At 47.8% G+C, this 15,566-nt stretch overlaps 3 protein-coding genes across 3 annotated transcripts; 1 reads left to right on the forward strand and 2 right to left on the reverse strand.

The window, feature by feature from the left end:
- The first annotated feature begins 76 nt into the window (after positions 1-76).
- On the forward strand, positions 77-3,247 carry LOC131669189 (translation initiation factor IF-2, mitochondrial). Its single transcript, XM_058943898.1, has 10 exons — positions 77-218; positions 408-561; positions 655-959; positions 1,042-1,202; positions 1,272-1,498; positions 1,567-1,837; positions 1,919-2,172; positions 2,243-2,504; positions 2,575-2,739; positions 2,820-3,247. Exons 1-10 carry the CDS (start codon positions 181-183, stop codon positions 3,128-3,130), a joined length of 2,148 nt encoding a protein of 715 aa, XP_058799881.1. The 5' UTR covers positions 77-180; the 3' UTR covers positions 3,131-3,247.
- A 137-nt stretch (positions 3,248-3,384) lies between these two features.
- Positions 3,385-10,169, reverse strand: LOC131669146 (uncharacterized). The gene is made up of 6 exons (XM_058943825.1): positions 9,650-10,169; positions 6,931-7,046; positions 6,170-6,285; positions 5,866-6,088; positions 5,578-5,760; positions 3,385-4,678 (listed from the first exon to the last, which is right to left on the reverse strand). Exons 1-6 carry the CDS (start codon positions 9,741-9,743, stop codon positions 4,325-4,327), a joined length of 1,086 nt encoding a protein of 361 aa, XP_058799808.1. The 5' UTR covers positions 9,744-10,169; the 3' UTR covers positions 3,385-4,324.
- Positions 10,170-11,817: 1,648 nt separating this feature from the next.
- On the reverse strand, positions 11,818-14,164 carry LOC131669177 (uncharacterized; the record flags this gene model as incomplete). Its single annotated transcript, XM_058943886.1, has 4 exons — positions 11,818-12,931; positions 13,000-13,379; positions 13,438-13,744; positions 13,794-14,164. Coding segments are annotated over 4 exons (1,353 nt in total), but the record flags the coding sequence as incomplete, so codon positions are not given.
- Between the last annotated feature and the right edge of the window lie 1,402 nt (positions 14,165-15,566).

Below are 15,566 nucleotides of genomic sequence, written 5' to 3' on the forward strand. Positions count from 1 at the left end.
AACTAACTATAAACGGCTTTAAAGAGATTATAATCGACTTTGATCGAGTTTAGAATGTTTTATTTGTAATAAAATAATATAATAAAATATTAATAAGGAACTTTTAATATGAAATTTGTTGAGCAGTTAACTTTTATTAAATTTATCACTATAACATTAGTTTGATACCTAAATTTAATTATGGCTGCATTGATGATTAGAACGTGTTTGAAACGAAGGTGTGTTATTGAATAATTGTTCATTAATGATAAAGTATACAATTAAATAGTTTCAGTTTACATATTCATAAAGTTTAAAAAGAACTTACATGCATGACATTTTCCATAAAATTATCTGAATAGCATAACCTCAAAAAGTTGATTAATTAATTCTTATTCAAAATAATTCATATTCTCAATTATTTTCAGTTTTACAAAAAATTTATCATGTAAATCATTTAACCATGATGGTTATGTGAAATTCAATATTTCACTGTTTAACTTAACATGTTTACAATGCAACTCTTACCACAATACATTTGTTCTTTTTAAAAAACGAAAAACTGCAGAAGTAAGAAAGCAGGTAAATCTGGTCTAATGTTAATAATTAAATGTAACAGTAAATTTAATTATATATCATATTAAAATTATATTGATCACTTGTTTTCCTGGTTAGTTACAACAACTTAAAGAATTAGAGATGCTTAATCCTAAAACGAAAAAAGAAAGTGAAATAATTGAAGTTTGGAGAAATATGACTGTGAAAGAATTAGCAGCAGTCTCTAGGCGTTCAATAGATGATATTTTAGATGCCCTCTTTTTTATTGATCAGAGTACCATTCATGATTCTAATTCCATCTTTGAGGATCCTTCTATTTTATATGAAACTGTCAAAAAGTTGGGTTTAAAACTGAAAGTTATTTCAAATCCTAAAGAACTAAATACTCATGTCACTAAAAATAAGCGTGATGTAGTTAAACGGTAAATATAATTTAATTGTCATACTAATATTATTCTATATAAAGCAATAATACAAAATGGATACACTTTATAATGGTTTTAGTCCTCCACCTGATCCTTTAAAATTAGTTAAAAGAAAACCAGTCATAACAATAATGGGTCATGTTGATCATGGTAAAACAACTCTTTTAGATGCTTTGAGGGATTCAGCAATTGTAGATTCAGAATTTGGAGGAATTACTCAACACATTGGTGCTTTCAATGGTATGTTACAATGAGTTTTAAAATAAAAGCTTGTGGATTTATTATGTTAAGAAAAATTACCATTTTTAGTAACATTGAGTACTGGAGAAAAAATGACTTTTTTGGATACTCCTGGACATGCTGCATTTAGTGCTATGAGAGCTCGAGGAGCTAATACCACTGACATAGTAATTCTTGTTGTTGCTGCTGATGATGGAGTTATGGAACAAACTGTTCAAAGTATTGAAATGGCTAAAAATGCTAATGTCCCAATAATAGTTGCTGTTAATAAAATTGATAAACCAGGTGTGATTATTGTAAGTACAAATGTGATTTCATTACATTTTATTTCAAAATTTTATTTATTTATCATGGCTTCAAAAAGGATAGAACACATCATATGTTAGCTGAAAATGGAATTGTGGTAGAAGCTCTTGGTGGCGATGTTCAAAGTATCAATATATCAGCTTTGAAAAAAACAAATTTAGATTTACTAATGGAAGCAGTTGCTACTCAAGCTGAAATAATGAACCTCAAAGGAGACCCAACAGGTATGGTAGAAGGAGTAGTTATTGAAGCAACTAACGATGTTCACAGAGGGAAACTTGCAACAGCTTTAATTCAGCGTGGCACTCTCAGAAAAGGAGATGTTTTAGGTACATAAAATATCGATATTCTTATTCTATTTTTGTTTTTAAATCAATTTTTTTAAAAATTAATATAGAACATTTTTCTAGTGAGTGGATTGGCATGGGCTAAAGTTAGAGCAATGTTTGATGAAAATGGTTTGATTGTATCAGAAGCTAATTTGTCAGATGCAGTGCAAATTATTGGCTGGCGAGAATTACCAGAAGCTGGAGAGGAAATATTGGAAGTAGAAAGTGAGAAACAAGCGCATATGGTTGTGAGATATCGTAATGAAAAGTTGGGCCAGGTGAAATCAATTGAACAAAAAATTGTTGCTGATCAGAAACATCAAGAACATTTAATTGTTAGTAACGCATGATTTTTAGTACACAGTATGACCAGTTTTTTTTTATTGCTTTTCAAATGTATGGTAGGAATATCGAAAGATAGTACAGAAAAAACGGTTGCTGGGAAAGAGGCGCCTTAAGCCAGAAGGGCCAAAACAAAAAGAAATACAAGTAGATGATTTTCCTAAAGTCAATGTTATCATCAAAGGCGATGTTGTTGGATCTGTTGAAGCGATACTTGATGTTCTCGATACCTACAGCGATGAGAAAAAATGTCGTTTATCAATCGTTCATTACGGAGTAGGTGCCGTTACAGAAACAGACATTGAATTAGCAAACGTTTTTGGAGGTAAGATGAAATTGACTATGCTATAAAATAAATAAAATTATATAAAACTAATACTGTATTGTTTGTTAAGCAATTATTTACTGTTTCAATACTACTACACCACGTACGTTAACTCAAGAAATCACAAAGCTAAATATTCCAGTTCGTCATCACAATGTTATATACAGAATGATTGACGATTTGAAAATAGAGATTAATAAGCAACTTCCGATGGTGTCGGTAGAAGAAGTAATAGGTAATAATTTCGTTATGATTAATTGTAAAGTATCTAATTTACTAATGCTCAATCTCCATATCAATTTAAATGTTTTATAGGGGAAGCATCCGTTTTGAAAGAGTTCGACATCAATATCAAAAGAAAAAAGGTTAAGGTTGCCGGGTGTCGTTGCGTTAAAGGCTCGATTAAAAAATCTGGTTTATTTAAAGTAATTAGAAACGGAGAAGAAATTTACAGGGGTAAAGCCAATGAAATAAGGCATTTGAAGGACGAAGTTGAAACGATAAAAACTAATCAGGAATGTGGAATTATGTTTGATGCTGCTCAAATAGAGTTTGAACAAGGCGATCAAGTTATTTGTTATAGGTTAGTTGATAAAATGCAAGAAACAGACTGGAATCCTTTTTAACTGATAATCAATTTGCAGTCTATTTTACGATCTTTGTAGAAAAAGTTTGATATAATCGAAGTAAATTTGTAAATATATACATCTTTGTAAATAGTTCTTTTTAATGAACAATACAGAGAAAAGATTAATACTTATATTATTGTATGAAAGCTTTGATCAGATATTTTATTCATGATTTGATTAAAGGGATGAAATAATTAAAATAAAAAAAGAGTGAGAGGTGAAAAGAAATATACTTTGACGTATAATTAAGTACAAATTTATTTATTATTGCTTGAGACTCCGCGGTTGGCGTTTTCATATACATTTAATATTTGTCGGATTATTAATCATCCTCTACAGTTTCCATACTTGAGTACGAAAGCATCCGAAAAATTGCCGAGCGGACGAACCTCATTGAGTAAAATTATTATGCTATTCAGTCAACAGTCTATAGACGGATTTCAGTTTTCAGTTTTCCACTCATACAGTCCGAAGTAAATCGGTATAGTATCGTTTTCTGTGCCTTGTCCAATAATGAACGCTGTACGCGATATAAAATTTCCAAATTTACAATATTAAAAACGTATGAGATTTTAATTATACAATTCGTCTCGAGAGAAAAATATTTCAAACTTCAATATCTTTTAATGAGTTGCAATTTTGACTTCACATGTGCAATTTAAGTTGAAATGGCATCTAATATTTAACGTACTAATAATACAATCACGAAACGTTTTTTTTGTTTTTGTTTTAATACAAACGATAAAATACATAGTTAAGCAATATACGCCTATAATTTTAGTATTTCAGCCGCATCATTCCGTGAAAATGACTTGTATAAAAACAGCCAGCGACTATTGTCCGATACATGATTTATCTGTAGAACTCCAATGGCGGTTTTTCGATAGTATAAGTAAGCCGCAACTTGGCGTCGAGTATATCATTGAAAGGTGAATTGAAGACGTGACTTGTCATCGGAATAAAAATAGTCTGACGATTATCGCGCGCTTCGCAGTTAATCATTCATGCGCGGATCGAGAGCATAATCTATGATGTAGCTGAAAAGAAGAAAAAACGTGGGGCTCGATCTCATGACCGACGTCGCTCTTATCCCACCGCCAACAGTCCAACAGCACACACTACGTAAGACTCATTGCTGTACGTTTACGACTCACGATTCGGAAAACTGGTAGCGGTGAAGAGTAGCCAGCGTTAGGAGGCATACGTCTCGCGAAAACGGCGTTGCAGATGCTGATAAGCGGTGAGAACGCCTTTCTTCTTCTTCTCCAAGCGACAAGGGGCAGCTTCTTGATTGGCTTTGGTGACTTTCGCTTCGAACGGCTCGATTGTCACGTTGCTGTCGGGATGGACGAAGAAGGCGATCGAGTGACGACCGCGTCCGCAGAGCTCTGGCACCACCAGACGATGTTTCAATGCTGGCAGAGCACCGTTCGTCCAGCAACTGAGAATGTCACCGCTGTTCACCAGAATGGCACCGGGCAGATGACCTACGCGGCCCCAGCGTTCGCCGTGCGGCATTTGCACTTCTAATCCGCCTTCGCAGTCCTATTTTTTGGTTTGTCGTTGAAAAAAACATGCAAACAAAAGACGTATCTCAGTTAGCGATGTTTTCGTGAAAGATCGTTAATAATCATTCCAAAATATTTCGTTTGTGTTTGGCTTTTAGCCTCGCCATCGAATCTTTGTGCGTTTTTTTGTGAACTTACAGTTTTTAATCAATATTTTTTTGTCTTAAACTCTGTAAAAGTAGAAAATGCATAAATAATAGTTTTAATAGCAGCCAACCCTGACGTTTTCTCACAAAATCGCAGACCATTGGAAATCGTGCTACGAGTAATTATATATTATTCCATACATTGCACTCAATCAACTTGACGCGCAAAAGTTCCGCAGTGCTGATTAATTGTCGCTCATCGAATCCGCGAGAGGATAGATAACCTGCGTGCTTAATTGAAAAATCGATTGCACAAGCATGCCAACTAGCAATATATAAAAATGTACTAAAAATAGTAATCAAGCGTAGCAAATTATCGCTCTCGCGATCACGGGAAAAAAGAGAAAAAGAGAAAAAGAGAAAAAGAAAATATTATGGCTCGGCGTAAGTGCGCCAGTCGCACTCCCGAGCACGTTTTTACGAATTTAGAAGTAAGTTAGAGCTATCGTAAGGATTGATTATTTGATGGGCGCACGATCCTCACACAGACTGTTAAGACTCACGAAGCAGACACATCGATGAATGGACACAAGGAACCGGTCGGGTTGGGGTTGAGTTTGAGCTAAGGCTCGAATAGTTCGGTCATACGAAAGTTAATACGCGCAAACACAATTGGAAAGTCAAGCTTGGCGCAAAGCGCGTTAGCACTGGACCATTCATTGGGCGATCGGGCAACTAGGCGACTAGGCGACTGGGAAGCGGCGGCGCGCGACGAGCGGAAACGACGTACCTGAGCGAGAAGAGTGAAAGTGCCGTAATCGCAGTGCGATGCGCAGGCGGGAAGGCCGGCTTCGGGTAGACCGAGGGCCGGATAGTAGACGAGTCTCATGGAGGACTGGTTGCCGGGCTCCAGTAGTTTGGTGTGCTTCGACAGCAGGAAGTCGGGCGTTTGCTCCAAGCCCACGGCCAGAGCCTAATGCAGACACACTCTCTTTGAGCCTTTCTCTTTATCTTTGTCAAAGTCTCTTTCGAGATTTGGCTTGTATTGCTTGTATTTGTGCAATAGTGCTGAACATACGGTGAGAAGCATGGTCGTCAGCTGCTTGAGGTCCGTGGCGAGTTGCTGGACAGCGCTGCCGAAGCCGGGCACCTGTTGGTCGGGCAACGGCTTGTCTTCGCCCGTCACGTCGAACGAGTGTCGCGCCGCCGCTCCCGCCGCCGCCGCCACCTCCTCCTCCTCCTCTGCCACCGCCGCTGCCGCCGCCGCCGCCGCCGCCGCCGCCGCCGCCGTCGGGCTCGACCTGTCAGCACACGCGCGGCGGTTCGCCTTAAGTCCTTCGGTCCGAGCTCGCACTCGCGTGGCCTCTCCACGGCTACAGTACCTCTCTGCGCCAGGCTTCACGTATCCGTGGTTCGAGGGCGACCGACGCTCGTACTTGGCGCGGGCCTCCTCGGGCAACTCGCAGAAGCCGTCCATCGCTCGGTACACGGCTTTCAGCTGTGGTCAGAACAAGATGCTCAGTCGATGTATAACGTATAGAGCTCGGTAGTCGGAAGGACAGCAGAGAGAGAGAGAGAGAGAGAGAGAGAGAGAGAGAGAGAGAGAGAGAGAGAGAGAGAGAGAGAGAGAGAGAGAGAGAGAGAGAGAGTGCGTTCGCGAGATTTGCAGGCCAAGGAGCTATGGGTGCGCGCGGTCGAGCGATACGGTCAAACGATAGCCGCTGCAATTTCCATGCCCTGGCTCGGACCCATTTCAAATCTATACTAGGAAAATCCACGCGCGCTGGTTGCAGAAGCGGTCTTTATTCGTTCGAGGCGCATTTCACGACTGATCGATGGCTTCGTTTTCTCCGTAAGTCCCCGACAGACTGACGTTGAATGACCTTGGCCGATCAGTCGTCAAACGCGCGATCGACAGCTGGCCGACGCTCGCTCCAGCAGCCTCCCAAATAACGAGTACGGAAATCCGCACTTTCTCTCGTTTTTTCTCTCTCTCTCTATCTCTCTCTCTCTCGAGACACCAGCCAATTTATTCGAGCCCTCCTATTTGCGTCGCGCAGTTCCCGATGTGACGCGAGCTCGCGAGCAAAAGCCAAGAAAGCCAAAACTGGTCGGCAATTGCGCCAAGTGCTCGCAGGCGTACCTTGTGATCGGGAATGCCGTGGTTCACCAAGAGGGCCAGTCCCTTTTCGGAGAGCGCCTGAACCAGCTTCACGGCGACCTGCTTCACCACTGCCTTCTGCGGGCATCGCTCCGTACCTGCAACAGCAAACTCTCGTTGATCTTACTGGTTGCAGCCAAACGGCCTCCCCGACGCCGTGGCGCGTGGGCTGCAGATGCCGTGGCTAATAATAGCGCAAGCCCGCGGAATTCGGCGCTCCGATTCTCGGGCGTCGCGGCTTTTCCCGACGGGACATCGACCGATCGACGCACATCAAAGTGCCGGACCAACAGCTGGCGGCTTCTTTCCCTGTGCTAGCACGCCCGGCTAATTGCCATCGTCACGCGAAAACCACCGCGGCTCGGGTTCGACGCCCCGTCGCTGCATGCGGATCTCGTTTGTCCGATGCTCTCGGGACGTCGGGACGTTGGCACGGGTCTGGCCGACCCGGCCGTTTTATTCAGTTTCAATCCGTCTCATTCCAAGCCGTTCACCTCGCGACACCAGCAACAGCAATCGTCGAACAAAGTGGGCTTCTCGATCGCTATCTAAATAATCGCCTAGCAAAACTTTCCGTCGGCGCTCGCCGATAAAAAGATTCATTACGTAAAGCAGCGCGCGCGCGCGCACGCGCCAAATGACGCGCAACGCGATAACGAAATGGCATTCTACACCGCGAGAACGATCCAATTGAAATCGAACCAACTTTGTCCGTGGATTTTTGCTTCACTGCTTTTCTCGTCGTGGCATTGCTCTCGTCGGTTCTCGTGGACCGACCAAGTTGTTGCGTTTCATCACAAATCAATCGAGGTAGAAGAATTCGATGGGAGATCCTCGAGGGTTGATCCGCTCTCCTCGTAGACACGCCGACAGCGGAAACGCGCGCCCAAACATTTGCTGGCGGCTAACCGAGACGCATCGCCGGTGAAGAGCTTTGGCAGCTGTTTGCAAGCACCGTGCCAGAGACGGCCAGAGCAGGCGCGGCAAGGCTGCTCGTCGGCCTGGGCGTGCAGACTCCAGCGAGCAGCGGAAGCCCGGAGCAAGGGCAAAATCTGCTGGCAGCCCAGTCGACGGACGGCCTTGGTCAGGCGGACGTTGCGCGCGTAAAAATGCGCGGCTCTCCGTGGACGCGACGACCTTCGACTCGATCTCGGTGGCTGATAAGTCATTGGAGCGGCCTCGCGGGCAATTGCACGTCCAGCTAGAACGATGCTGGCACTCGCCAGGGCGAACGAGCGATCGCGGCGCAACTGCCAGTGAGGCGTCGAACGAACGCCGCGGCGGGCAAAGAGTAAAAACCGGCACACGTGCGCGCCAGAGATACGGAACAAAGAGACGAGCGTTTCCTGTCGAATGCACCTCGCCAGACAGCAGCTGCGCGGCAGCCGATAAAGGGCCCCCGCCGCCGTTCCCGAATAGCCGAGTCTGCACGCGCTCGTTCGGTCAATCAGCCTGGGCATTGCGCGCGCATGTGGGTCAGCCAATTGCTGCACTTCTGACACGGAAACACAATTCGCAAAGCAATGCCACGGTCGACTTTGTGCTTTCCGAAGGCTCCTCGAGCGCTCGTTCGACCAATTGAAAGTGCCATTCGCGTCCCGAGATCGCGTCGACGCCGATTTCGGTCGCGGCCAACTCTCCGCTGGACCGCAGCTCGCGTGAACCTGGTTGAAAAGCTCTCGGCGGGCCCATTGTCCCCGATCGAGCTTTCGCGGAATCGCAGCCGCAGCGGCAGCCGACTGCTGGCTCGCGCGCCGGGAGAAAGTCTTCGAGCGGTCTATTAATAAAGCGGCGCATCGTGCGATCACTTGGAAAAACGCCGCGCCGCGCGGGTCTCTCGCTCGATTTTCGCGCGCTCGCCTTCGTTCTCGTCGCCGAATCGAGTGGAGTGGATCACTTTCTTCTGCTTGCTTAGCGGATGAGTCAACGTTTCTTTGTTCACTCTCCCTCCGAAGTGTCGAGCAGTGGCGCAGACAGACGCAAACAGACGCAAACAGACGCAAACAGACGCAAACAGACGCAAACAGACGCAAACAGACGCACAGCCGCGACACTCGTTACGCCATTGAGCAGGTCGCCTTGGAACCGATGCGTGCGCGCGCCCGTCACTCGGTCAGTAGGACTGCTAATCTGCGACGCTTCGAGCTCCGACGGCGCCGCCGCCGTCCATGCTTCGGCCGAGATAAAAATAAAGCGCTAGCGAGAATCACGATCTGGGCGCTAGAGCATAGAAGATCCGAATTTGCGCGTTCCAGACCTACGTACCCACGCTCGACAGCGTCTCGCTACTCCGTGCACGAAAAATACTCGGAAGATACTCGGAAACTACAGACGAGCCAGCGCTGCGCGCATGGCTTGGCTGACAGCCGTGAAAGTCCGATCGCAAAAGTCGCGAGGAGTATCGTTAGAGACAAACAACGGCCGAGACTAGAGTCCGAAATTTCGAAAGGTCGATTTCGAGTTGGAACGAGCAAACCGGACAGACAGGAGGCATTCAGCAGGCAGCAGGCAGCAGACTCGATCATCTCCTCTCTCCGACAGTCCAGAGCGAGCCAAAACTTGCGCCTCGTTTCGCTGCCTCGTTCCGCCGCCTCGATTCGCCGCCCGTCTGTTCTTCGAGCTAGAACTGGCTAGAAGCTCTCGCTCGTGCGCTCCTCGACGCCTGAAAATGCGAGTGGCAAGGTAAGCAAGCGCAACTTACCCACGTGCTCGAGGTCGATGATCGGGATCTCGCACTTGCTGAGAAGAGTCTCGCAAGTGCTGCTCAGCGTCACTGGCCTGCTCGTGCAGCTCATCTTGGACGTCGCGCGTCGAGTGTCGGCCGACGAACGCACTGCGCCGCACCGCGCCGATATCGCGAGCCCAAGATCAAAGCAGGAATTTGGCGGCACGCGCACGGTCACACGCGCACAGAAAAGGCTTGGCAAAGTCGGACGGGCGAAGGACAAGGAACAGTCGGGGCAGGTAGAATGGCCGCGAGGAACTAGCGGTAGCCGTACGTGGGCTGCGAGATGCGCTCGCTAGTTGCCAGGTCGAGTTGCCGGACTATGGCTCTGCTGCGGCGCGCGGTACTGTTGCAACGGTGGCGGCGACGGGCTTTCGCGACGGCAGAGCACATGCTACGACTCTCTCGACTCGATGGCGAACGACCAACAACTGAGAAACCAGAGACTCTTCAGAGCAGAGAGGCAGCGAAACGCGCCGCACGCCACTGCCAGACTGTCCCTACCGCTACCTTCCCTCTCCCCGGACCCCAACTTCCCACGCGCCGCTCTTCCTCGCCTCGTGGCTGCGGCCCCCTTGCGACATCTGGGCGCCGAGTGAGCAACTCGCTTGGCAAGACGCTTTGTCCGTTGCCTGCATTTCGCGACTCGAGTCGCCAACGCCAATCATTCATTTTTAAGTCAACTTGACAAGTCTTCGTTGGTCTTTCGATCAGTAAAGTCAGACTCGTTCGATTCTTGGTAAGTTCTGCGTATCATACAAAAACTACGATTGCGTGGCTCGTCCGACAACCGAAAATAGACGAGTCAGTTAGTACCCACTTTCGTTCGTAATTAATGCATTAATGAGCATTCAAAGCCACCGAAACAGTGTGCGCACTAGTACAAGCAGTGATTTTCAAACTCGTCAAATTAGTCGAAGCAACTCTTGGTAGTGGTGGTGTGTGCGTTCTGAAACACCTGACCTGGGCAATCATTTAAGATTGATAATTTGGGCCCTTACCCAAACAATCGTCATTTTTTCATCAAGGTTGAAAGGTTTCGCTCTCGACATTCTCTAAAGTAGACTCAAACATATCCCAATCCCTAATTAATTTGCACCTTCGTCGTCCAGGTTGGCGAGGCGTTAACCAGGCGTCAGTCTTGCGACAGTCATTGAAAGTCGAGCAATCGTATGCGCTGAGTGTATACATATAACGCGAACGGCGAAAGAAGCAGAACACCTCGGCAGCCTCGGGCTAGCCTGAACAGTGAACAGCCCACTGTGCTATGCTAAAGTGGCGCCCTCGCAAGGACCTCGCGACGAACTAACCAGGCAACTGCCAGCCACCTGCCGTTGGATTATGGAAATAGTAGAATTGAAACACTGACAGCTAGAACATAATTGTTAACTAAACTCGCAGAGAGCCTCGTCAATTGAGTAACTCGCTAAGACTCAAGCCGACGCAAAACGAGCGAACTTGGTAGCAGCAGAGAGAGGCGGTTGCCAGAACAGAACGCCCACCTGGCGCAGTGCCGCTGACAGCTCGATCTGAAATCTACAGAGCGGTTCTGTGCGCGCGCTCTACAGCTCTATAGCCGCGAAGGCGCAGCGAGCCAAGGACGAACGGTTGCTCGCTTTTCTTGCCTGCAGCAGGGTCCGAACTTGGGTTTTCAGCTCCGTCTCTTCGCTCAGCGTCAGGCTTGCTTCTCGATATTACGATTAGCAAGACGCAATTGGGCCGCGCGCACCGTGAATGCAAACTCGGTAGGAAAGCTCGCCATCTAGGACGCAAAGCACAGCAGAACAGCCGAGATTCTTATTGCGCAAACGTCTGTGCCGCGTGCGACCTGAAATGCAATGTGAAATGCCAGTTGACAACGTTGTGGCATCGTTTGAAACCAAGTGCGAAGGGGCTCTGTAGTTCGTCCACTAGAACTTGCGATGGCTTTGTTGGGCAGTCAAGCGAAAATATACATGTTTACAGCTCAGGCTGGATGCCCGCAACTTTTCTACTTGTTGCCACGAGCGAAGTATTTGCATCGGGGCATTCAGCGACCTGTGAGCTTAACGACGAGTGCTTCACTACTCTTTTGCTCCTTCATTTGTATTTCAATCAGTGGGAAGGGAGTTTCAATGCAAAAAATACAATCCTACTGCGGAGAGTAGCGGTTAATATTAATCATGACTTACGATGACGGAAAGAACAAAAGCTATGGTACGAAAGTAAGCGCGACGGACAATCTTGAATAAAAGCAACAGTCGGTTGTTGGCTCGAAATCGGAATAACTCGAACCTCTTCAGGCTACTTTGAAATGCCGATGGCCAGCCATAAGAATGCCCGCGCGGCGACTGTTACACGTCCTATCCACGTGGCAATCACTATTTGCAATCTAGTCCATGGACTGGGCGTGTGGCTTCCGACGGAAGACTCGCTCGTTCGCTCACTGTAAAACACGCTGGATAAGTGTCGCCCAAAGCTGAGCTTGCGCGTGGCTCTGTGGCCTCCGAAATGGTTACTTCGAAGTGAAAAGCAGCCTTTCGAAAACAAGCAAGAAGCCGAGGCCAGAGGACAATTCATTAAACGGCTATCCCGTGGCTGAGGAAAGTGGAAGCAATCCGTTCGGCTGCGCGAATGCTCGTCGATCGCCGTGCTTTAAAGCGCACGCAAGTCGCGACAATTGGAAATGACACGCTGATAAGAGCCGACCTAATGGCTCTCGTATCTTCCATTCAAAATCATCATATCGTATCATCATTATCGTGATTACCGGCCTTGCCGAAATTTACTGGACGTAGCTACGAAAAATTGACGGCCCACCGAGCGTCGAGTCATCGCACAGATAGACGAGCGCGATCGATGCCTCATTCCACCACTGTAACGATAGCATATCCACGCGATAGCTTGCCAGAGATGTCCGAGCTGTCCGCAAATACGACGGTTGCACTGTCGGTATTTGCGGACGACGTTCGAGTCTGCCGCGCCTACTCGTCGAGCTCTAGCTGATTGTCGGGCAGCTGGCGCTGCACGCGATCGGATGCACTGCTCGTCATGCCAGCCCGGTCGCTTGTTTCAGGCGCGCAGCTCGGACTCGACGTCAGCCCGGCGTGGGACGACGACGACGACGACGACCAGCTGTCCGAGCTGCAGGACGTCGTGCACACGGATTGGCCGCTGGACCACCTGGACGTGTCACTAGCGTAGAATTTGCGCGGCTCGAGCACGTTCGGGGCGCCAGTGTGTCGACCGTGACCGCATCGGGGCGAACACTCGTCCGAGCTGTGCAAGCATCACGCAAGCGTTTACACGGCCGTCGAGCGGAGTCAGTCCCGAGGACCGGCGCCTACCTGCTGTCGACGAGCAGCCCAGCCGGCTGCCGCGGAGCCCGCCAGCGCGAGGTGTCCGACGAGCAGATGCCGGGCACGGCCTTAACGAGGATCTGGACGAGAGCGAGAACGGAGAAGGCACCGTCGAGCGCAAGCGAGTGAAAGCGCGCACCAACCCTGACCGCGAAGAAAAGCAGCAGCAGTTGGGTGCAGGCGACGAGGCTGGTCATCGTGTACCCGACCACGGCGATCTTCAAGAGCATCCTACCGAGCGCGCTCGCGCAGCCCGGACCGTTGAGCGTTTTCACGTCCGCCTCCTCTCGCACGTCCGCGTGCGCGCACGGAAGGGCCGCACGTTTGTCGCAGCAGCTATACGGCACGCCTCGCTCGTCCTCGGTGTCCTCGACGTCCTCAGCGTCCTCGTCCCGCGCACCCTTGAAGAAGCCGTGAGCCGTGTGCGCCGTGGCCACCGCGAGCGACGTCACTCGGTACCTGCCAGTCGACGGACAGCCAGTCGGCGTACGAGGAGGCGCCGCAGCACCGCAGCCCGAGCTGCAGCTCGTCGACCAGCAGCTTGTATGAGGCGTTTCTCGCGTAGAGCCTCATCGCCGCGCCGAAGGCATCGCGCAGAGAGTCCACCTCCGGGTTCACCTTGCCGCCGATAAGCAGCAAGGTGAGGACGTTGAGCAGCAGGCCGACGGCCAACAGCGCGGCCACACGCCGCAGGCCTCGCCTCTTGCTCCACTGGCAGTCTCGCACCTGCTGCCTGAAGCGCCAGTTAGCGAGCCCAGCGTATCTTGCGGCCACGGCCTTACCTGCGCAGCGAGAGCACAGCGCCGACGGCAACAGGCAAGCCGAGGCCCGCGTCCACGAGGCTGAAGGCGAAGGGCGCGAGGGCGCCCGCGAAGCGCATGGCCCTCGAGTCGAGCAGCATCTCGAGGCCGAGCAGCAGCAGCAGTCGCTTGGTCTCGAGGACGCCCAGCCCGAGGGCGGCCCAGCAGCCCAGTCTGGCCTCCCGCGCGCACGGATGTCCTCCCCCCGGCCTCCCCGGTCGCTCCGTCGCACTACGCGAGCATTTCGTTGCTGTGCGCTCGGCGCAGACAAAGTCACCTCGAGACCTGGCACTGTTTTGCTTTGCGCAACAAGCAACGATGGCCGGATCAAGCGCAGCAATTCGAGCTGCAGTTCGTTATTCATCGGCCACTGATCCGTTGCGCGCAGCAAACAGCGGATCGCTCCACTGTCGACTACGGCCTTCGTGAGGACAATCGAGCCGACACGGCCCGTGCGAATGTGGCCGTCGACATTGTTGCCAGGCTAGAGCGCTCTTGTGCTGCTAAATGCGCCGACGACCGCGATCGGACGCGGAAAACTGCGCAGTTCCTTGCAATTAGTCGCTCGTTATTGCGTCCTTGAGTTGAGGGGCGCGCGCGCTGTGAAAAATCGGCCGTTCCAGTTTCGCGAGTCCGCGAGCGACGGAAACAAACACATGGCCATCAATTCACTAATGCGCGTTGTTAACACGAGAAACACAATAACGCCTCGTTTAGTTCTAACTTATTAATACTGCGTTGCGAAGCTTACAAAAGCAGTTTCTTCCTCCCTGTTACGCCAACAGTAGATGCACTGCTTTTTCTTTTCTGCTTCCGGCAATACAAACCTATCTCCTATGAATTTTCATTCAACATTTGTCACCATTCCAAACATAACCCAAATTCACGCTTATCTAGCCCAAACTCATGCTATTGTAATTTATTTAATGGGCATTTTCCAACAACACTGTAGCGATAATAGTTGCACCTTTCACATCCGAACGATTCAGCTGGCCAAATATAATCGATCTGTTGATTTGCTTTGGCGTCGCAGCCTGTTCGCAACACTATAACGTTCACTAATCCCTTAAATATAACAACTTAAAGAAATTAAAGAAATCAAATTCAAACGCACTACATTTATCTTGCTACAAAATCCATCACTAACTTCAAGGCTCATATCTTGTGTTTATATTACGCTGATTCTCCAATAGACACGAATTTCGTGCGTGACAAGTAATTTCGTCTACCGTAGTCGCTGAAAACATTTTTCTCGAGCTCCCTAAAAATTATTACAATATGTTAAATGAGATAATTACTAGGGATCCTGAAAAATAATTACGCGGGTAATATTTAGTAATTTTCTGCTGCTGCCTACTTCAAATAACAACATAACCTCAAAATGATTAGACCAACTTGAGTCCAACTAGTATATTTTAACAAAAGTGTACAAAATATTCAAATTTTTAGGCAATAGTTATAAGTAAAATTTGGTCAGATTAATTATAACATTACAAAAAATTGTTTGCAAGTTAACATAACCTCAAATTTATTAGACAAACTTAAATACACTGATATATTTTAATATAGGTATAGAAAATATTTCAATTTTTAACTAATAGTTACTACTAAAATATTGCTCAGATTAATTATAATCTTATAAAAATACGTTTGTAAGTTAGGATAATTTCGTTATCATTTTTGAGGTTATGTTGCATGAAATGATCAAATTACTGTGAATCAATTTTGAATCGTCCGGCCTATGAGTTTCTTTAA

Source organism: Phymastichus coffea, unplaced genomic scaffold (assembly GCF_024137745.1).
Source record: "Phymastichus coffea isolate CEN01 unplaced genomic scaffold, Cenicafe_Pcof_1.1 PCOF00087, whole genome shotgun sequence".
NCBI lineage: Eukaryota > Metazoa > Arthropoda > Insecta > Hymenoptera > Eulophidae > Phymastichus > Phymastichus coffea.